The sequence below is a fragment of the Lytechinus variegatus genome, chromosome 15 (genome assembly GCF_018143015.1).
Source record: "Lytechinus variegatus isolate NC3 chromosome 15, Lvar_3.0, whole genome shotgun sequence".
NCBI lineage: Eukaryota > Metazoa > Echinodermata > Echinoidea > Temnopleuroida > Toxopneustidae > Lytechinus > Lytechinus variegatus.
Window position 1 is genome coordinate 22404756 of NC_054754.1, and position 22673 is coordinate 22427428.

At 35.6% G+C, this 22673-nt stretch overlaps 1 protein-coding gene across 1 annotated transcript in view; it reads left to right on the plus strand.

Annotated features, from left to right (window-relative positions):
* The window catches only part of LOC121428496 (protein FAM102A-like), a 54942-nt gene that overhangs the window by 17060 nt on the left and 15209 nt on the right, over window positions 1-22673 (plus strand). Inside the window, exon 3 of the mRNA XM_041625129.1 lies at window positions 4683-4729. Coding sequence (XP_041481063.1) covers window positions 4683-4729 — 47 coding nt within the window. The remainder of the gene's footprint in view (window positions 1-4682; window positions 4730-22673) is intronic.

Sequence of the window (22673 nt, forward strand, 5' to 3'; positions counted from 1 at the left end):
AAATCTGGTCCCAATGCTGCTATTATGCGGATAATAGCAGCATCGAATAATGCGGATAACTCTGGTCCTCCTCCGATTTTACAACCAAATTATGCGGCTATTAATTGGGTTTATGAAAGGGGTATAAAAGGCAATAATTTGACCTCCTGTTTTAAACATAGAGCAATACCGTATTTTATCAATCTCTTAATAACTTGTGAAGTGCACATTGTCATGATTTCATTTTGTGTACTGGATTTTTCTTAAAGGACAAGTCCACCCCAACAAAAACTTGATTTGAATAAAAAGAGAAAAATTCAACAAGCATAACACTAAAAATTTCATCAAAATCGGATGTAAAATAAGAAAGTTATAGCATTTTAAATTTTCGCTTATTTTCAACAAAATAGTTATATGAACGAGCCAGTTACATCCAAATGAGAGAATTGATGACATCACTCACTCACTATTTCTTTTGTATTTTGTTATAAGAATTATGAAATATTTTGATTTTCTTGTCATTGTCATGTGAAATAAAGTTTCATTCCTCCCTGGACACTGGAATTCCATTAAACATTTTGTGCTTCAGGCGAGGAGGTCCTAATCGTCAAATTCGTAGAAATTGAAAAATTGTATTATTCAAACAATAAAAAACAAAACAAATAGTGAGTGAGTGACATCATCGACTCTCTCATTTGAATGTAACTGGCTCGTTCATATAAACCTATTTTGTTGAAAATAAGCGAAACTTTGAAATGTCATAACTTTCTTATTTTACATCCGATTTTGATGAAATTTTCAGCATTGTGCTTACCTGATTTTTCTCTATTGATTCAAATCAACATTTTTGTGAGGTGGACTTGACCTTTAATGTACCATTTAGTTTTATCATGATTTTACTATTGTTTTATGGTACGTGCAAATGTTGTACCATTGTAAATACATATATTTCAGTGTTTTAGCTGCAGTACAACAGGCCTGAGTACAATATGTGTATGATTGTTTTTATGGAAATACATAAACCATGAAATGAATGAAATGAAAATCTGAATCCCCCAAAATGCCGTTATCTTCTCACCCACTATTTTGTACATGTATGTGGGGCTATAAATGTCAATACAGGTGGATAATGGCCTCACGTTGCCACGCACATGCACGTACTGTAGGGTCGCAGGCGAGGTTTGTTGATGAATATGCCTCTCGGCTTTGTTGGATAAGAGACATAAGGATATACTGGATGGATACTGATTAAAGGGATGTTATGTCGGTGAACTTATCCCTGGGGGCGTCGGATGCCTTGCATATAGAATGATCGAGTTACAACACGTATAGGCTTACATAATTCATGGTCAGTTGTCATCAGTCTGGGTTATCCTAAATTATTCTTTTAAAAAAATAGTAGGCCTATAATTGGTTCCAGCAATGCCATCACAAGCAGAATTAATTTTCCCTACTTGAAGTGGCACTGATGAAACAAGGAGTGTACATGTATGACCCTGTTCCCATTACCGTCCATATCAAGTCCTTTTACGCCTTTTGGACCCCTTGCGTGCGCCAATGCTCAGCGGCGGCGGCGCACGCACAGTCGCACAAGCGCAGCCCAGCCGGCTAGCGCTTAGGCTATACGCTAGGGCACAGCGGCCTTGGCTCCTGCCTGCTGCACTGCATATTAGGTACAGTACGCGCCCGGCCCGAATATGACAACTTTTGCCATTGGCTTGTGGTCTGACACATGTTTATTTAAAGCTAAAACGCGAACGCAAAGTTTGACCAATGAACATCTTTCTTACATCATCGTAAAGCTTAGAAAAAACTGCACAATGACTCATGGGAACTAAGCTGTACGATACCATCAAGCGAAATTGGAAGAGTGGGAAATCGTTTGTGGTGACATAAAGTAGGATTTTACGTTGAGTTTCATCCTATTTTTGATATGAAAGGGATGTTTTTGACCCCAAAACGCGAATGCAGTTAACATCTTTGCAAAAATTTCAATTATTTAATGGAAATAATATGATATCATCAGCATTATATCATGGGAACTAAGGATAAAAGTGGGAACTTTTTTCAGGAATGACAAAATTGTTTAAAAAACATGACATTTCCAATGGTATTTCCATAGAGTGGTAGACACGCGCGGAAAGCACGCGCAGTTAGTGTCCCATAGGATTCGATATGCTAAAACTAGTTGGAATCTAGCTTTAGAAACTAGTTTAACGTGTAATAAAACCGGTCAAAGTGGTCTTGGAAGCTATCTTCCAAACCCGTTCGGAAAACCACATTTTATACATGTAGTATTTAAGATCACTTTGCCTCCTTAAACAACCGTTCTTTGGGAAGCGATCTTCGCAAATTTTGAACGCAGTACTCCACACACTGTGTGTAGAATGTCTACGCTGCGGTTTTGATATGCATAATATCAAAAAATCGCCCAGCACTTCACTTTAGGCCTGTACTGAAAATAAACTACACTGTGCAGAAATTGTATCCTGATATTTTCGTTTGAGGAGTGGATTAACACCAATATTAAAGGGGTTCAAAACATTAGTCCAGGAGCAGAAATTCAATATTTTAGCACTTTGATTGTAAATTTCAGCAATAGATCATTGAAATCACATTTTCGGTGTTTGAGATCTTTAATATTTTATATCTCATCTGATGGCATCCTTGTGTAAAATATTAAAATAAGAACCGGTAGTATAAACGTTTAACAAGTAAAAAAAAAAGAATTTAAGAAGAAAATGTAAATGGTTTTTAAACATGTTTTTGGGGAAAATGTATTAAAAGTAAATGATTGGACAATGGAAGGAATGTGGGACTCTCAATTTGGGAAAACGAAAGATTCTGTACATGCGGCCTTTGTATTTACACCACAGTTTATAACAATCAAGGAGATTATTCATTCTTGGTGCATTTTATCCATGCAAACAAACAAGTCATATTGAAATCTTTCGCAATCAACAAAACACTAAACATTGAAATTCCCTACATTTCCCGGCAATGCTATCTCATGTTGGTGATTGCAATTAAGTGATCTTTGATCAAAGTAAATGTCAGTTTTAGGATTTGTACACAAATAAAAAGATTTTTTGCACACCGACAGCATGATTGTCCTGTCGTATTTATCTGGGAACTTCTTCCTTTTATTGTCGTTTGAAAAGTTTGTGAACCCCCAAGTCATGTTTTCGAAGACAGCAAAGTATTTTTGGATTGGAATTGTTTATTTCCAGCACTGATACACTACCAGTATCTAGACTTTAATACCTCTTTTTCCGAGAGACTTTGAAGAAATGGGAATTCTGCAGATTAAAAGGCCGTTTTTTTCCTAGTAAATAGTTCGATGCACATCCTTTTTAAAGACAACAGCAAAGAGCTTTCAGACCGAATCAAAATACAGAAATATTATTTCCTGATTTGGGAATCTTCCCTGATGCACCCCCATAAGAAAATACAAGGCATTTCTGCCCTTCCCTTGTGTGTAATGATCGTCTTATTTTTTTTTTTCGTGATTAGCCCCTCCACCGCCCCTCCCCACTTTCAAAACCATTGGTCATTGATAGAGGCGCTTCATATCCTTCTCTTCCAGCGAGTTGCATCATACCTTGCCTCTCAATTCCCTTTTTCTGCCTATCATGATATCTTTTCTTGATAACTAATTCGCACCCTAATAATTGACAGGAATGCATTCCATGTTGTCTTCCTCATGAAGGCCTATACTTTTATGCAGTTCCAAGTTCCAACTACGATTGATAAGAAAATAGAGGTTTGGGTTCCAAACAGTCAAACAATCCTTGGATTACGTCATAAAGCTATTAATGGAATTCAAAGATAAAGATCATAATAGCTATAGGCCTGCATTTATATATGGGTCCTCAGGGTTAATCAGAATAATTTGAATAAGGAATGAGTGGTCATGAAAATGGCAGTATTTTCTCAATGCAATATGAAGTATAAACTGAATGAATATGTCTATTATAATTACAATTACATCGCAAGGTGGCTTGCATTCGAACCCACAACCCTCTGTTTCAAAGTATAGAGACTCATCCACTGGGCCCAAATGCTCCACATGAACATTGTTATATGTATACAGGTAAAGAAGAATTTGGAGTTCATTTTATGACCATTTTTACAAGTGTCAAAGTTTGTCGCTGGGTGACAAGATAATGTGCCATAAATTGAAATTTACATGCCAGAAGATTGTCTTTTATGTCAAAGTGCTCTATATGGTTCTTGTTACATTTGGGCAGAGATGTCCCCAATCTGTTCTGTCCATGATACTGCACTTTGCTGGTGCCATAAAATTTTTTGGATGCAAAAAGGACCCAAGTCCGTTTCCTTCAAATTTTAGGTGTTTAACCGTTCGGCTGATTATGAAAGTGATCATCATTTTGGTATTCAGTGGTGATGGTGCAGACTTGTATTTTGGTATTCATATTCTGTGAAATTAGCAAGAACCTTTCACTCAGTTAATATTCATTTAGGGCTGTTCCACAATTTTTTTCATATTTCACATGTTTTTTTTCTCTCTCTCTAACATCGGATGATCATTTCATTCTAACAAATAGTTATTTTCCCTGACTGTAATTTTCATTATTGTTTTTTTTTTGGCTATGATTTTGGTAAAAATAGGTTAGCAGATTAGGTTCGCAAAAGTTGTCTAATTCTAAATATTGTTTTCTATTGGCTCTTTTCATCCACAGGTCAACATAGGAATGTTATTAATGTCCGGTGACCCATGCTTCAAAGCGTAAGTAGACATTATGAATGTAAATGAGAAAGTAAGGGGGAAAAATGTGATTTCACTAGTATGTTGAGAAGAAGGCAGAATTATTGTTGTTTTTGACAGGCCTTGTGTTAAATCTTATTGGGAGCTAATACCATTCACATGGCAAAAAAGAAGACAGATATTTGAAATAATGGATAAAGATATACACTTTAAATTGCAAGGATTGAAATTAAAATCCAGATGGACTGTAGTTGGACCGATCAAATTCTGGATTTAGTTTGAATATCATAAATTTATTTAGAAATCTCGACGGATTTGAATTTAAATCCTTTCAGATTTAAATATGAATCTGTAGGATTCAAGCTAAATCCAGAATGCGATTGGTCCCTTACTGCAGTTTGTCTGGATTTAATTGAAATCCCTGCAATTTATTACAGTTGAGGAATTTACAAAAGGACTATCAATGACAGAGAAAGTGGAGGGGGGGGGGGGTGGGAGGGAGGAAGGAAAAAGAGAACAGAATAGAGAGTTGACTGGAAATTACCTGAGAGAATATTTATTGTAGAAGAAGGTACTAGAGCAGGGGAAAGGAATGGAAATGAGTAAAAGATGTTGAAAAGGAGTTGATATGCTCAGAATGTGTTCAGACCCACAACATACATGAAGGTATATCGGTAGCTGTTTTACAGAGAACAGTATAGCCATATTTACATACATTGTCTGATCATAGAGCTATTAACAGATAATCATATGTGAGGGCTATATGTGTTGAATGTGAAATGTTTTTAAAAAAAATTACGAAAGTCAGATCAGAACACAATTTTTGCTGGAACCACCTTTGTGTGATTGTTGGAGTATTGGGGATGCTAAATTTGTATCAATATCAGATGAGAATTGTGACATTATTGTGCAATATATGGCCTGTATTCTGTAATCAGATTTAATTTAAACTCTGGTTTAAAGTTGTGGTTTATTTATTGAAAGTCAATTGTGGCATAAATCTTTAACAGTAGAGATACAATAAATCAACTCATTTGACTCTCAAATAATACTTAACTGTCTTGGAAGGATAAATGAGATAAAGGTCTCCACCAATAAAGAATTAAGAAATTCTGACATATGTGGCTTCCCATAATTTTATCACAGAGTTAGAACATGGTATAGTTAAACCTGACTTAACATTAATAAGTTAAGGATATGGGCCTAGAGAACAATTATATGAAATTGCACAGTATTGGCCTACACATTTACATGCAGGCCTACATGGTAATATAAATGTTGTCCTCATTGGTCAAAATGCATATCTGAGTAGTTTGTTGACTGTGTTTATTAAAAAGCTGAAAATGTTGCTTCATCCATTTTGCATATTTGTGTCTGAACTGGGCAGCCCTTCTCGCCTTTCAAGATCTGGAGATAATAACTCTCAGCATATTACTTCCGATACTCTTCGGTTTTCATCAGATGCTCCTTTGGGTTCAACAGTTGATAGATAAGCGTATAAATTCTAGAAAGACAACCATTACTAGAAGTTCATGTCAAGAGATATGTCACGTCTCCCGTTTTATTATCAACCACTTGTTATTGGCAACTTTATCTGAAAGATACAAAGTTCGCTCAAAGTTTATACATTCCTAAAGCCTCTTGTATACCTAGAAGAAAAAAAGTGATGTGCATTTCATTCCAGGCTGTAGGTGTGCATGATTTATGACATTTTCTGATAATATTGCTGATTATTTACAGTTTTTACCAGACATTCCATTATTTCTTCTTTTTTTGTATATTGGTGAGTCTTTGATTAGGCTAGTCAACTCTTGGAATCCAACACTGCATTGCTTGTTACATTCTATATTGAGATATAATTGAATGTAATATTGAATATTGACCATTCTTCATAACTTTCTAATAGTTTTTCACTATCTAACTATAAAACACAGTCACAAACCCATTATTTTCCATTTGTAAAATAATAGTTAAAATTGATGGTCAGCATCAATTATAGTGATGAATTAGAGATGGACTTTGATACACAGTGTAGGCCTATAAAACCCCTGCTTGAAAAAAATAGTTGAAAATATGTCACCATTGCTGATTTGAGACTGGAGTCTGTAAGCCTTTCTTGTATCATGAATTTCATTCCTAATTTCCTACATTGTAACTGAAAACTTCAAAGCATCAACCCAAACTGTCTGTAATTTCCGACCTGAAGTTCAAATCCTGTCTTTTCTCTGTCAGATTTGGATTGAAGGAAATATGTAGTTCAGTTCGAGACTTTTTTCTGAGGTTAAATATTTTTGTTTTGATTGTTGAAATGATGGATTAGGGTGTATTTATAGGCCATTTCTATTTGTTGAATACAGACAAGTAGTTCAAGAAAAGTTCATATTTCACTTTTCTTTTTTCTTTAGTCTCTACCATATCTCTTTAGGTCTTTGCAAGAAGGAGTATTAATATGTTCCTTTTCATTCTAAGTGGCCAGTGTATTTTCCTTATTATGTGTATGCCTACACAAGAACAAATGGTGATATCTTCTTTCTGTTAATATTCTATTGACTTACAAGGAGCCTACCTATATTATGCACTAGGTCTGACTGATATTTAAAAAAATATAAATGCTGTTTACTATATTTATCATACAGGAGTTATTTAAACGGTTAAAATAAGTGTTTAACATGTTCAACATTTAATTTGCTGTTTTAACTGTTATTGAACAAACTACTGTGAGCTTTCTTTTTTATAGTAAATAACGTGAAAATATCAAACATTGTTTTGTTGTGTAGGACAAAATGGTTAATGGACTCGGTGGCAATAGAGTATCGAAGTGATGACTTCCCCCAATTTTTTTTGCATTTTAGCATTTTTAATACCATATTTTTGTAGCGCATGATGAAAAAAAAACCCACTTCCAAATTTTGGTGAGAATCGGTCCATGGGGGCCTAAGATATGACCTCATGAATACATAATTAGCCCCACTGAAGTCAGTGTATCAGTGGCCTTGTTCCTAACTTAAAGAACCAGGTCAATACTATTATACCCTTTTTACACAGGATTTTCTTAGCCCTGGACTATCGCTAACCCCGTACTATCCTTAACCCCGTACTATTTTTTTCCTTTTCACACATGCCAAATTGTTATTGCTAACCCCAGATAAGGAATGCTGCTTTTCACACACGAAACTCGCTAACCCCGTACTAGTGGTTTTTGTCGATCATTTGTAGTACAAGTACTTCACTCGTACACTTTTTACACACGCTAAAATTTCCTTAACCCCATACTATACATGTAGGTGGGGCTAAATTGCCATTTAGCCCCACCTATAGTACAGGGTTAAGCTTAGCCCACTTTCGTTTTACACTAGCGATCTTAACCCTGTACTATCGCTCATAGCACCGCAATTGCTGGGATAACCATGCTTTTTTGCAGGGCCAAATAATCCCGTACTAAAGGTGGGGTTAGCCCACTTTGCAAAAATGCTGTGTAAAAAGAAAGTGGGCTAAGCTTAACCCCGTACTATAGGTGGGGCTAAATGGCAATTTAGCCCCACCTATAGTACGGGGTTAAGGAAATTTTAGCCTGTGTAAAAAGGGTATTAGACCAAAGATTGGTAGACCAGCTGTAACTAGAAGTGGACCAAATGGAATGGAGACAAAAAGGGTGTAGACCATGTGGTAATTTACCAATTTACTATTATAACTTTGCCATCCAATTGTAACTACAATGGCAGCAATCAGCCAATCAGAATCAAGGATTTCAGTGGAGTTACTATTGAATGCCAAAGTTACTATAAAAGTAACTTGCATGCAACGTGTCCCATATCTATTTTGAGGTATTCACCTTATTGGTGAAATATGCATCCCTGGAACCTGAAACAAGTAGGCCAAGCCAAGGGCTAATCTTGAAACAAGACTTCCAAAGCTATTACCTCCCACAAGCTCCCAGAGGTCTTTTAGAGCTGTCTAGCCAAGGCTTTGTGCATTGATTGCCCCCCCCCCCCTCCCTCTTCGGACCCATCTTCACCAGCCTTAGTTTTCGATGTAACCGCCTATATCTATGATATGGCGAACTATCACATTCCGATAACAGTCTCAAGATTATTTGAATTGATTGGCTTGAAGTGAAACAAACACTAAGATACTAAATCTGAAGAGAAGAAAACGAACAACGCATTTTTTCTATTGTTTAGATGAAAATATTCAGACCTACCAACTGCCACATGATTGTGGCAGAAAATTAGGCCTACATGTATTTGCTAAATAAATAAATAAATAAGATTCTGGTAGGAAGTTGGTAGGCCTATTTGCTGAGTGTAAAGTAAAATAAGCATGAGCATTCTAAGTGACTTGTGGACAGGTCTTTTTTCCAAGCAAAAGAGACATGCCCACATGCGGCTTGTGTCACATTTGAGCTTGGGCTGATGAAGAACTACCTTAATTAAACTAGTTGAAGTCCACACCAGGTGTTCAAATATGATATCCAAGGTCGCCTTGAGTCTGAGGTGGTTTGAAGGTTAGTTTGAAAGTCATGGGAGGGATTAGTTGGTAGTATGCCCCCCTTCAGATTAGCCTCCAAAGCACTGCTAATGGCTAGCTTGAAATGGAGTGAACTTCCAGGTGCAGCACTAAAATGAAATATGTCCTCAATACGTGGTTTCAGACTGCCTCGAAGTTCGTCAGTTCCAGCCTTCCAGGTATTCTCTGATCGGGAAATTTACCCCGATCAGAAAATACCAGGTATTTTGGTAATGTGAAAGCAAACTACGCGTAATTTCCCCGAAAGAAAATACCCGCTAAATAGTAGGTACTTGGCGAAATTACGAGAATTTTTGCGGGGATTTTTCCAAGGTCGCAGGTATTTTGGCGATGTGAAAGCAAATTACAGGAACTTTTAGCCCAGCGTGTCGTTGGGTGCGGCGGCGTGGGTGGCTGCTGGGCTAGTGATTTTGAATCTTGCGCCTTGCCTGCTTATCAGACCATACTGCACATGCTTGTAACTAGTCGTAACTTCAGGAACTTATCCCGTAGGAGTATGTTTCAGGGCGGTGTGAATGCAGGAATAATTAATGGGTATTATTCAGCCTAAAAAAGTTCTCGTAATTTAACAGGGATTCTTGTGATCGAGGCAGTTTGAAACCACCTATTCTCACCATGCTCTCACTGTCTCTTGATCTCTTGATTTGGTGTTCTATCAAATTTTACAATTGATGACCAGTGTATAGAAGACTGAATAGACTAGCAAAGAAATATGGGCCTTACTCTTTATAATATTTTTGTAAAAAGAACCTGCAATCTATCAACATACACAAACTAAATTACAAAAATGCTCATCTACTGTTGGTTAGATGTGATAGAAGAATAAAATCTAATCGGATGCGGGGATTCGGAGGAAAAAAATAACCAATTGAAGTATACGATTACTAAACTCTGTAATGTATGAACCGTACTTGAGATATAAAGTGAGACAATATATCACCCTCCTCCTGCACCCCCCCCCCCCCAAAAAAAAGTAGTCCTTTACATGATCAATGCAGGAACTCTTACCAAATTGTCTCTAAAAATATATTTAAAAAAGGAAGTTGTAGATTCTGGTCAAGCGATTACTCTATTAAGTTCAATGGTAAGGTCAACTGGTTTTCAAATGTCCAGACTGTCTATTGGCCTTCCCGAGACTGTAGGCCTACATTAATTCATACAGAGTTCCAGTTTGTATTAAAAGTAAGATCTTTTTCAGTTTAAGGTTGTCACTTGTCAGTACTATAAACAACCAATGTTAGGCCCGTTCTCATCTTCTTTTCTAAAACCAGTGTCCCTTAAACCGGTTCAGGAAACCAGTCCAGTCTGGAAGATCGCTTCAGTAGCATTCCTATCCGATCGCCCGAATGTTGTTTTAAAAACCACTTCTGAGAGAGCAGTCTTGTTGCTAAGTAACGCTCTCATTGGGGTCACATATTTTGCGCAAGTTATGGAACCTCGGCGTAAGCATTCTTCACACAAGTGCGTGGAGAAGCGCACCCAACATGTGCGAAGAATCGCTTCTGAAGAACGGTTGTGTCAACTAAGCCTAAACAAGGCAAAGCTGTCTTTAAAGCCACATCACAAGGTGATTTTACAAACTCTTAGGCCTGTATTCTGAAGTCGGGTTTTAACTTTAATAGACCACGGTCTGTAACTCTGTGCTAAAATTATGGGGAGCCAAAAAATCACAAATTGTGTTTATATTGCATATTTCTTAAGATTATTATTTTGTTTCGTTTTGCTTTCATAATGAAGAAATATACTTATCATTCCCAGACAAGTATGAAAAAGTTCAGGTATCATATTATGAGCTAATCAATTGAATGTGTACTGTTAGGTATTTATGCCCCAATTGGCTGTCCATAGTTAAACCACAACTATAAACCAGGGTTTAATTTAAACCCGAGTTCAAAATACAGACCCTACTATTTAGAGGGTATATATTCTTTTTGGGAATATTTAAAATATATTCTTTCATGTTGCGAAAAATGCCTGGTATTTTCTTATCAGGGTAGATCAGGGCAAATTTCCCTGTCAGAGAATACCCGGTATTCTCGAACTAGATTCAGTCTGGGCTGAATACGCCTGCTGAGTGCCAGTCTTGGCACTCTTATATGAATTTCAGGCTCAGTGCTTAATGTTTGGGTCTTAAAATTCAACATGAATATGCATAGAACTGATTTCATACTTGTGTTTATGGCAGGATAGTGAGGATGCCAACTCTTTTTAGAATTTGAAAACAAATATAAATGTGTTTGTAGACCACAGAAGGAGGTTTCGACATAAAAAGAATAAACAACAGAAATTATGTAAACCCATCTGGGGGAAATCATTATGAAGTCCATTTTCATACCTGCAAGTCAAAGAGATAATGCCTATTATATCGCTATGTTCTTGTGGTAATGAAATAAAAATTGGCATTAAATTGAATTGTAGGATTTTGAAAATAATTTATTTGTTGGATTTGAAGATATTGAATTCATGTAGTGCACTGTCTTATTTCTGAAGATTTCTTTTGGTAATATATCAAAATCATGAAAAACGATGGATCTTTTTAATTTTATTAGGAGCTTTGCTTTAATCCCATCTTAAAATTGAAAAGATGTACAAAATATTCATATAGATATATGACATACCATAGGTCTATGTCATTTCATGGAAAGTTATTAGGAATACCACCATACTGTCAGCGCTCTGGTCCTCTTTCGGGTTCATCTAATAATGTGTCTGACTCACTGCTTTGAATAGTTTTCCTGCGGATTGTTTCAATGGCTTTTGTTTTCCCTGAAGTTACATGTTTAATGACTTGGATATCCCTTTCTGTAGGTACTTGTCAAGTGGAAAGGAAGAAGATACAACAACAACAAGTCACAACATATTGTATGTTATTATGTCCTGTGTTAATTTTCTGACTAAGTTATTTAAATAAGATGGTGTAACTTTTTCTGTTGAAAATGATCTGATATCATGACAGCATGCAGGAAAATGTTGAAATTGCATGGACATGCTGTGACTTGGGTGAAACTTAAAAGGGGGCACAAATAAGGCAAGTTCTGAAGAAAAAAAAGTTTGATTTGATCAAAAGAGGAAACCACTGGGGATAATGAGTTGTGAGATGTGCAATTTCAGTAGAAGCACTGATGTCTCTTTAAAGGACAAGTCCACCCCAACAAAAAGTTGATTTGAGTAAAAAGAGAAATATCCAACAAGCATAATTGTAACACTGAAAATTTCATCAAAATCGGATGTAAAATAAGTAAGTAATGATATATTTTTTTAAGTTTGGCTTAATTTCACAAAAGAGTTATATGCATATCCTGGCTGGTATGCAAATGAGGATACTAATGATGTCATCCACCCACTACATGTATTTCCTGTGTATTTTATTATATGAAACATTCTAATTTTCTCCTCAACGATTGATTCTTCTCTGAACATGTGGAATTGGCTTTGTTTACTGTATGGTTCAGTCAAGTCGGTCTTTATTGTCAATTCTGTTAAAATGATATATTGTATGATTCAAACAATGAAAAACAAAAGAAATAGTGAGTGAAGGGTATCATCATCTGTCTCATTTGCACGTCACTGAGTTGTGCATATCACTGTTTTGTGAAAATAAGCGAAACTTTAAAATGAAATAACTTTCTTATTTTACATCTGATTTTGATGAATTTTTCAGTGTTATGCTAGGTTGAATTTTCTCTTTTTATTCAAATCAGAATTCTTCTGGGGTGGACTTGACCTTTGATTAAATTAAGCTTAGCTAAGGTACTGACTCTACAATGATGTTCATAATTGATCGTATATTGTGGTAAATGCAATCAGATATAAAAATATGTTCTCTATTCAGATGACTAAAGAATTGTCACGTTCAGACCAGTTATTGGAAGGGGGACAGCTTCAGGGCTTGTCCAAGGCACAGTTTTTCCCTTTTCCAGGTACCTCAGGTTTGTATGATGATTGTAGGCAAGGTTGTAATATACTTGCAAGGCCATAGTGCTATAATGGGTGAGCATGTGAATGGTTAAATAATCCGATAGCTTTTTTATAACATGAATATTGTATAATTTATCATGTCAGATTCCAGAAGTGAGCTTGAACTATTCAAGTGGACCTGGGGGATTCCCCCTGTCATTGACCTTTGTGGCATTTCACACTAGCCTACAGATAAAGACCCTGTAATAGAATTGTTTTGTTATTGTATGCCTTGCGCTAAGAATAAACCAGCTTGACATTGCTGGCGATTCTAAATATGAATGTGTTGAACCCGACTCTTTCACTTTGTGAAATGGTTGTGTAGTCTGCCTCGGGTTGCAGTTTAGACCCATTGACACATCCTTGAAAGGGGTTTGTCGGTGGAGCCTAACCCACCCCATCTGTGGCTGTCCCAGCTCACCTCATCCGATTAATGGATTAAATGATTATCTAGTTAGGGGTAGGATTGAGATCTATTTTGGGCTTGCCGGTTGAATGAATGAATTCCCAGGACGGCAGACATCCTGTCAGCTGTGTATCCTGGCCGGGTCTGTTGGTTGGTCGGGAAGTTCCAGAGTGTGTCTCCATGCAGACAAGATTGCGTGGTCTACCCACTCAGATCAACTTCAGATACAGAAGCATGTCAAAGTCAAGGATACAGAGAAGGACAAGGGGGAATTTATTTAAACCACTTGACAGTTCATTAGGAAATTTGTCCTGATCTACCCCAGTCAGAAAATACAAGGTATTTTTGTCAGTAGGTGGCTTCAAGAATCCCCTTTAAATTACAAGAACTTTTTTAGGCTAAAAAATACCCTTTAAATGATTAATCCTGCTTTCACACCTCCCCGAAACATACCCTTCAGGATAAATTCCTGAAGTTATGAGCATGCTCAGTATGGTCTGATAAGCAGGCAAGGTGCCAGATTTAAAACCTCCAGCTCAGCAGCCACCCACGGCGCCGGCGCCCAACGACACGCTGGGCTAAAATTTCCCGTAATTTGCTTTCACATTGCCAAAACACCTGCGACCTTGGAAAAATCCCCACGAAAGTTCTGGTAATTTCGCCAAGTACCTACTATTTAGCGGGTATTTTCTTTGGGGGAAATTACGCTAGTTTGCTTTCACATTACCAAAATACCTGGAACTGACGAACTTTGAGGCGGTCTGAAACCACCTTTGTGAAAGCAAAAAATAGTTGTCATATTCCCAAAAGAAAATATCCACATATTAGGTACATGTACTTGTCAAAGTTACAAAAACTTTTGCAGGGATTAATCCAAGGTTGTGGGTATTTTGGCAGTTTGGAAACAAATTACGAGAACTTTTTCAGCCCATCGAGTAGTTACCTGTATGTGGGGGTGCCATGGGCTGCTTGTGTCTCTTGTGAAGTTCAAAATGTGTACAGCTACTGTAAGTTCATGCGGTAAATATTTAAGGCTGCATTTTTACTCCGCAGTAGTTAATTTTCTGAAATATTTTTCTTCGATCAATGTATGGATATAAATCCAAAGGTTTTACATTTAGAAGTCAATCCTGTAAACAGTTCTAAGATATTTTCGAATGAAGAGAATAGAGAATCAAATTTCATACTAACTTCACTGCACATTCTAATACAAATGAAATTGAAAATATGAACAAGCTATTACAGTGTACATAGTATGTACATAATGGGCACAGAGATCAGTGTGAGAGAATGGCTTATTGATTACACAAACCAAAGCAATGAAGAGCAAAAATTGTATGCTATTGTTCCCATCAATCTCCTTGTGCATTGTTAATGAGTCAGAGTTAGTCATATTTCTAAATGGGATTCGATGGAGGGGATTTCCATTATGAAGATTAGATTACATCAAATTTGTGAACCTGTATCATATTCTCTCATTAACTTCACATCATATCAGGTTTTTTTTTTAATAATATCCTAATAGTTTCCATTTGTGTGATTCTCAACTTTGAGTATCCCTTTCATGTTGTAAATAATTATTTCTTAGTCTATGTGGTAAATATAGCGATTAAAGATTAATTTCAATTTTGGTTGTGAACACAAAATTTATTATTCTATGTGGTTAATACAGTTATTAAGTATTAATATCAATTTTGTTTATGAACACAAACTTAATTCTGAAAGAATTCCCAAAATAGCCACTTCATTTGGTATACTATACAAATTTGAATACTACATGTATGTGTGATATGATTCCGGGAGAAAATGGCTGTTAGTGCAAAGAAATTAACAAATTAATAAAAAGCATTCTGCCATTATCAGATATTTACTTTTAGGTGTAGTTAAGGTGCCACGGCCCCACAATGTTATGTGCACATTCAGGTTGGTGATTTTCAGCCAACGAACTTTGAAGAGCCCATTTCTATCATTATTACCATCTATTATAGTATATTTTAATTTTTTGCACATAATTAGGACTATTCCTTATATCATCATATGTTGTGCTCACTAAATTTTCTAGATTGGAAATCAGTCAAATACATGTAGATTGTGGTCAGGGACCAATCCAAAATTAGATTGAAAGTTTCAATCGAGTAAGATTGAATTCTAAATCTATTAGATTGAAAACTTCAATCCAACTTTGGATTGGTCCCTGATTGCAATCTATTTCAGTCCAAGGAGCTTCAGACTTGTTGTTGTCATTTAATGTTCTTTTTTCAACATACTCCAGAATCCAAATATGAAAACAATTCTGAGTAGGAGATTTCCCAACTCAATTGCCTTTGGTAGTTCTCTGGATTCAAATGCTTATTCCAGGTGCATGACCCTTCTTGAAGTCAATTTCTTTTCAATTCTTGGTTCATAGTTTTTTCCCCCTAATACAGGCCTTTAAAATGATGTACATGTAAGTCCAGTTTCAGGGGGGGGGGGTGTGCATTAAATAAAAATATTTATTTACAGCGAGTAGTCTTATAAATGTCATCTTGACATTAAGAAATGGGATTTTGACAATCTGAACATGGTTTTTCCAAATTTGCTCCAGGTGATAAAATAAAAGAAAAAAAAGCAAAATATTCAAGTTGCTTTCTGTTGCATATTCTGATTGATGTCCTTTGCTTTTTAAAAGTTAAAAGTTATGCCTCGTGTAGGCCGATGTATCTTTCATATACTTTTTTATAAATGTAAATTAAACTAATGGATCCAAGTAGGGTATGTACAACTTGATGCGTGATGTTTGTCTTACGTGGCTGCTAGAATGTCATTTATCACAGATATTTGATTATTATTTGTTCTTCAAAAATGCCATAGATCCCTTTGCCATGCATCAGATGGTTTAATTGACTTTGAGGTTACAGAACTACAAACAAAACATTTTGTTTATTGCAATTTTATTGCAAGGTGACAAACAAATTCTACTGATTTTCAAAATTAATTATTATGATTTGTAGTTTTAATGTAGTTTAACATGTTAGAAAAATTTGACAATATTGAGTTACTATTAATTGGTCCAGTGATAAGCCATTTAGGCCCAATAAGATTATTAAACTGTATGTGATGAGTATAACATTCTTTATTTCTGGTCTTTTGAATAGAAAATATGCAACATAAAAAGTGTTCATGATAAAATGTACTTTGAAACTTGAGAGTGGGCTCAGCATAATCATTGGGAATTGGCGGGACGAAGACCCCCCCCCCCGTCTGAAAAGCACTATATTGCGAGTAGGTATTCGTTACATTTGCATGCTTTATAAGTATTCAATTTAACTTTTAATTATTCAAGAAGCACTTTCTAGTGAAATAGACTCTAATGAGCCTATTCCTTTTATTTCTCATCATACAAGTATTATTGCAATGGGATCTTTATCAATACGATCAGGTGACCATGTGTTATTTGAATGTGTTATGTTTGAAGTTCAATGGTATGCAAGCTCTGTTTGGTCAGTTAGCCATAGGAATGCAGAATGGTATGCCTCAGTATCTCAAATTGCTTGTTCATAGCCTGCTATTAGATGCCCATATGCAAGGTATGAATGCAGGGTGGGCTGTATACAGGGCTTTATATTTTATGTTTATTTATATTCATTTATTTTGTTTATTAATTTATTGAGTCTACTTAACTAGCTTTACCCCCCCCCCCCATCTCTCAGTAGAAATGATTCCTTATCCTTGGTATCAATCCATTATCCCTACCCCATCCGACCCTCTCTAAAATGATGTGACCTTTGAACCAGTTAATATTTTGAACTATTGAATGAACTATTTCACCCTGTATAACAGAAAAGGGATATTTATCATAATAATGACCATTCTTTGTGAATTGAGTGTAATTGAGTTATTGATGGAATTCCAGCGGCCACCCATAAAGCCAGCTAACTGTCTTTCTTGAGAGAAGTTTCAGATAATATTCCAATACACCTGTGGCCTGATAACGAAACCTGGTTTTCTAAAACTCTAAATTCCAAAAAAAGTACATTTCATTGATTTGAATAATACTTCCCTTCAGGGGATATTCTTTAAAGTATTTAAAAAATACTTATTCTGATTCTGAATAAATAACACAATTGTATGTATTATAGCATTTGTTGTTTGAGAAAGCACTACTTATGAGTCTTATTGGTTGAGCATTGAAAGAAAGAAAGCGACCTTTTTCAAAGAGGGACACTGCATATTTTGATTCTCACTTTCATGAAACTATCAATCAGGATTTAACTATGAAAGTTCCATGAACTTTACAAGACCCATATGTTTGTAAAGAGAGTTATTTGTGACTGACAGAAAATGAAGTTTCCTTTGATCTTTATTCAAAACAAGGCCAGACTGGAAAGAAAAGAAGATAAATTGATCGGAATGTTTGGCCTGAGTTTGAACTTGACTGTGCAAGGACAGCTGTGGCATGTGCAAATGCAGATGTACTTGTATTATGAACTTTTATTTTATGTTCAAGAAGTTGTTTTTTTCAATAACATTAAACATTACACACAATTGCCCCATTACATTAAGGTATGCAGTTGATAAATGATAAAGACAACCAAAATGCATGTTGGGTGGATGAAAAAATGTTAAATCACCAATACCATGGTTTGAGGAGTGACAGGTCCCAGAATTTCCAAATTTTATATCCAACCTTGAATAAAGCTGAATCCAATATTCTAAGTGTTGGATCGAACCATTCAAACGGGGGTAAATGCAACATTTAAAAAAGGTTGTCATTCCTCCAACCTTTCAATGAAAAAAAATTCAAATTAGAAATTCGAATTCATTTATTTCACATCTTTAAAAAAACAGGGTAAAATACATAGTGAGGTAATGCAATTGAGTAAAAACAACAATTACAGTTGTACAATTTAGACAAAAAATAACAAGATAAAACATAGAGTAATGAGTGGGATGTGAGGGAGTAACAAAAAACCATTGGCCTATCTGGGCTACTCCCTTTTTACATTCATTACTGATAATAATACAAAACAATATCTTCCAATCAACTTTTGAGATTGAAAACAAAGATCTCAACCTGGTAGAACAAAACAGCAGCAATTAAAAGAAAAAAAATAAAGTAAAAAAAAACAGAGACAAAAAACATAATTGCTGGTTTAACATTTCAGATTTTTAGAGTGGACATTTTGTTCTGAGTATTGATTAGTGCCCTGTAATACAAAAAATACATGATTAATTCATATAACAATTTAAGCAAAACTAAAAACAAACCCTGTAAAAAAAATTACAATTCATAAGTTGTAAATCATGATCCTGATGGGCTTTTAAAAACCCTGATGGGCTTTTAAAAACCCTATATCTTAATATCGAAATAAAAAGGACAGTCTAGAAAAAAAATGTATTTTAGAAATTTGGCAATAGTGGTAACATTTTATCCATTTTATCGCCTTTTTACACGGTATAAAAATTGCAATGATGATTCCAGTGAAAAATACTAGGCTTGTGACAAATTTTTAGCACGTGTGAAACCAAACTAGAATTACAAATGCTAATCACAATCATGAATTGAAAATTCTACTCGGGAGGTGAATTCCAGTTAAGTTCCACTCAAATTACGGTACAAATTGTGTGAAAGGTCCGAAGATTCTTAAGACGAATTGCAATCATCATTGCAATGATGGTTCAAGATTCACGTGGGAAAAGGCCCTTAGAGAACTCTTTCTAGGGAATCAAGGAAACCCTGAATAATAAAAAATGCTGATATTTCAACAAAAATTCTTTATATGTCTAGACCATGCATGCGAATGACATGTAGTGATTTTCAATCATTTCTTCTAAAATAATGTCATAAGTTTATAGTGTAACATTTCATATAGTCCACCTGACATTTTGCAAAGTGCAAGGTTTTCATTGTCAATCAAATGTTATTACGTTAGAAAAAAAACTTCACTTCTCATTTTGAAAAAAACAAAAAACTTTGAATTGGATTCAAGAAGTATTCCATTTTTGAGTCGCCAATGTAAGTTCAATCGTAAGTTTCAAAATCAACTGCAATTAAAATAATCATTGAATAGTATTTTAATGGGTTTTTTTTCATATAAAGACCCAAGATAAGAGGTCAAGTTCACATTGGATTTTTGTTCAACCTTCTATTGTTTTATTATTCATCTGCTTCTCTTGAAATTTTCTTAATTTTGGAATGGATTTACCCTTTAATGGTATAACAAACTTGAATTTTCCTTGAAACAATGTGTTTGTGCTCCTTTGTATATGTTTCAGTCCATGATGGAATGTTAAGCGAGTATTTTTATTTTGTATTTCCATGAGTTCATGTTTTGTTGCCCGGCTGCTAGATGTGTTGATCGATTTTCTTGTCTAGATTTTTTTCTCTCTCCCCCTCTTTCTCGCTCTATGACCCTGTTCTCATTACTCTTTCTAAAACCAGTTTATTGGAAACCGGTTCAGGAAACCAGTTTGTAAGATCACTTTGCTAGCATTACTATTTGATCACCCGAAAGTGGTTTTCAAAATCACTTCAGGTAAAGCGATCTTGTTGCTAGGGGAACGCTCTCATTGGGGGTGTCACCCTACGTACGAAATTCGAAACCACATCAAAGGCATTCAACATAAAGTGTGTAGAGTAGAGCGCTTAAAATGTGTGAAGATTGCTTCCTGAAGAACAGTTGTGTCCTAATGCTAAAACCAGTTTAATGAGGCAAAGTGATCTTGAAAACTACATCGCGAGGTTGTTTAATGAACCGGTTTGGAAGATCGCTTTGACCGTTCTCACTACACGTTAAACTAGTTTCCACTAAACTAGTTTTAGGAAGGCAGTGAGAACAGTGTCTATCTCTCTCTCTCTTTGCCATAAAATTTGGTAAATTCTCTATTTCCCTCCTGCAAAGTTAATAGGAGGGTACAGTGTAGCTCTCACAGTCTTTCTCATAAACAAGAAATGAATGGAATAGAGAAAATTACTTGTTATTTCATTTATTCAACCAATCAGACGTCAAGTTGTCATATACTAAAATCAAGAAAAAAGGGTCAAAATTCCATAGCTAAATAGGCTACATTTTTACAAGTATTTGTGACCCATATACTGTAGGACTATTCATGTGCTGTGGTGAATGATTGTGGTGGCCATAAAGATTATGTGAAATTTTAAAGAAAAAAAAACCCTAATTGATAAAAAAAATTCAGCTTCTGATCAGGGGCCAGTTTCATATTAAGACCTTAGTCACATTTGTTCTACGGCGGCCGTACGGTGAGTCGGAAACAGTCGTTTAATTCATTTTTATTCAAACCACCTATATGTAACTGGTACAAAAAAATAAAAAAACGGCTGTTTTCGACTCGCCGTACGGTCGCCGTAGAACAAATGTGACCAAGGTATAAGGACTTGTAACTGGTGTAACTTTGCCATAATGGCAACTACCATTGCAGGGCTCAGCAGCCAAACATCAAGGTTTTCATGGTAGTTGCCATAATGGCATAGTTACAAAAGTTGCAAGTCCTTTATGAAATGCGTCCCATGTCTGATTGTCAACAGGACTTTTCTCTAGGTCCTATAAAAGTGTAAAAATGAATTATGAAGAAATATCAATGCTAAATAGGCCTATACTAAAGCTTTGATTTGAAATCTCTTTATTCCTTAAAGGAGAAATGTATTGATTATGAATGTGGTCTTATTATATATCAATGGAAAGGTAATGATGTGGGGATTATCAGTGGGTCATTCAAAAATACCGAAAATAATACAAGAGGTGAAAATCGCCGATTAAAAAACGCTAAAATGCCTCTCCGAAATATGCCTCGCATCGGTCTCTGAATTGACTGGAATTTGATGACGTCACTGTCTGTACGAGAGGCGTGATTGGCTCTCCCACGTGAAGCTCCACTTGCATGCAAAAACCTGTCGCGTTGGTACGTTTTCTCCACACTGTCACTGAATACTAATTTTATCTAGATTTGGATTTAAAAGTTGATGATTTTAAAGATGAAGAGAATGATGATGAAGTGAACAACAAAGTGACGTAGTTGGAGGTAAATTGGGGGAATTACGCCGATGATGATGATCATGAAAATTCAACTTGCATGACGATCACAAGTCATGTACATGCGGATTCGCTACCAACTCATGCAGCTGCTGCTACAAGTGCTAGCCACACTGCGCGGGCCAAATTAAATCCATGAAAATGAATAACCACATCCAGACAGAGTCTATCATAAGAAGAAAAATAATGATATAACTGTACTTACAAACAAGTGAATAATCCGAACCTGAAGGCAAATCAACTCAACGAATAGCAGCAGACGATATGCACCGACGATAAACTTCATGTGGCTGGGATAGATTGTCACTCGTTCTGTTAGATGTAATTTTTATCTCATTAATTTGACAAAATTACGAAACTCGGGGAATTATTTATCTATATAAAAATATAGTAACATCTCTTTATTATTTTTTGAATTACGAAAAAACCTTTTTGAAGGAAAACGTTGAGGTAAATTACAATTACAAGTAAAACATGTGTAGCTTGTATGTCATTGCAAACAAACCATCTCAAACATGCACAGTACCGGTAATCCTTCCTTGCTCGCCTTGCTGATTGAGAGCTGTGCAACACGTGCACAGATCTATTTTCTCAGTCAAGGCGAGCAAACAATACGGCATGTGTTGTTGTGATAGTTTGTTTACGATCACATATGCTACACAATGTTGGGGATGATCTTTTACATCTAATTTTAATTTACCTCAACGTTTTCCTTCAAGGTTTTATCGTAATTTAAAAAATGATAAGAGATGTTACTATATTTTTATATAGATAAATAATTCCCTGAGTTTCGTAATTTTGTCAAATTAATGAGATAAAAATTACATCTAATAGAACAAGTGACGATCTATCCCAGCCTGTTACTATATTTTTATATAGATAAATAATTCCCTGAGTTTCGTAATTTTGTCAAATTAATGAGATAAAAATTACATCTAATAGAACAAGTGACGATCTATCCCAGCCACATGAAGTTTATCATCGGTGCATATGCCATATCGTCTGCTGCTATTCGTTGAGTTGATTTGCCTTCAGGTTCGGATTA